A 685-nucleotide genomic window follows, 5' to 3' on the forward strand; every position below is an offset into this window, starting at 1 on the left:
TTTTAATACTTTCTTTAAGTATAAAAAAAGATTATTTGAAACAACATTTACAATTATTGCTAGTTATATTTTTATTAATACACCGAGTTTAAAATTGAAATGCATTTGACGTAATTAAAAAAAGAAAACTCTACAGTCTCCTGGATGCGGAGGTCGCTTTTGAAGATATTCTTTTATTCCTGGCAAATCAGAAATTTTCTCCCTATACTTCTTCAGGTTTGGAAAATTTACAAGAATGTCTAAAAGTAATAGATATGATAAATAGTCAGTATGAGACAAAAACAAGATGTCAGCCCAGGTAAACTAAAAAAAGAAAAGAAAAGTATGTTTATAATAGTGCAATTATTAGTTTCTTCCATTAAATAAGTTGATATGGATTCAATTTAGATGTTTGTTTTTGTTTTGTTTTTTAGGGAATTTTCTTATCTCTAAAATAAACTGTTTTTTTTACAATGAAAGGAGATGAGGACAAACATTATGACTTGACTCTTCATTTCTTCCTTACTTACCACTCCTCCAGTCTTTAGGATACTTATCCTTAATCTTTATTATCCTCATGCATCTAATAGATCCAATGAATCAAAATTATTGACATGTCTAACCCTAAATAATTTATTTTGGCAATACATGTAATTTATTCAAATAGAAACACTTTTTCTTTTGTCGATTTTGAATCATTTTTTTT

General features: G+C 26.7%; 1 protein-coding gene across 1 annotated transcript in view; it reads right to left on the reverse strand.

Moving 5' to 3' along the window:
* LOC106684748 (glutathione S-transferase) overlaps positions 1-685 on the reverse strand; it is a gene marked incomplete in the record, with an annotated part of 7,573 nt that continues 6,888 nt past the window's right edge. The window contains 1 exon segment of the mRNA XM_024363997.2: positions 1-303. Within this exon segment, the coding sequence (XP_024219765.2) occupies positions 115-303 (189 nt within the window).

Source organism: Halyomorpha halys, unplaced genomic scaffold (assembly GCF_000696795.3).
Source record: "Halyomorpha halys isolate HHAL.00 unplaced genomic scaffold, Hhal_1.1 Scaffold610.1, whole genome shotgun sequence".
Lineage (NCBI taxonomy): Eukaryota > Metazoa > Arthropoda > Insecta > Hemiptera > Pentatomidae > Halyomorpha > Halyomorpha halys.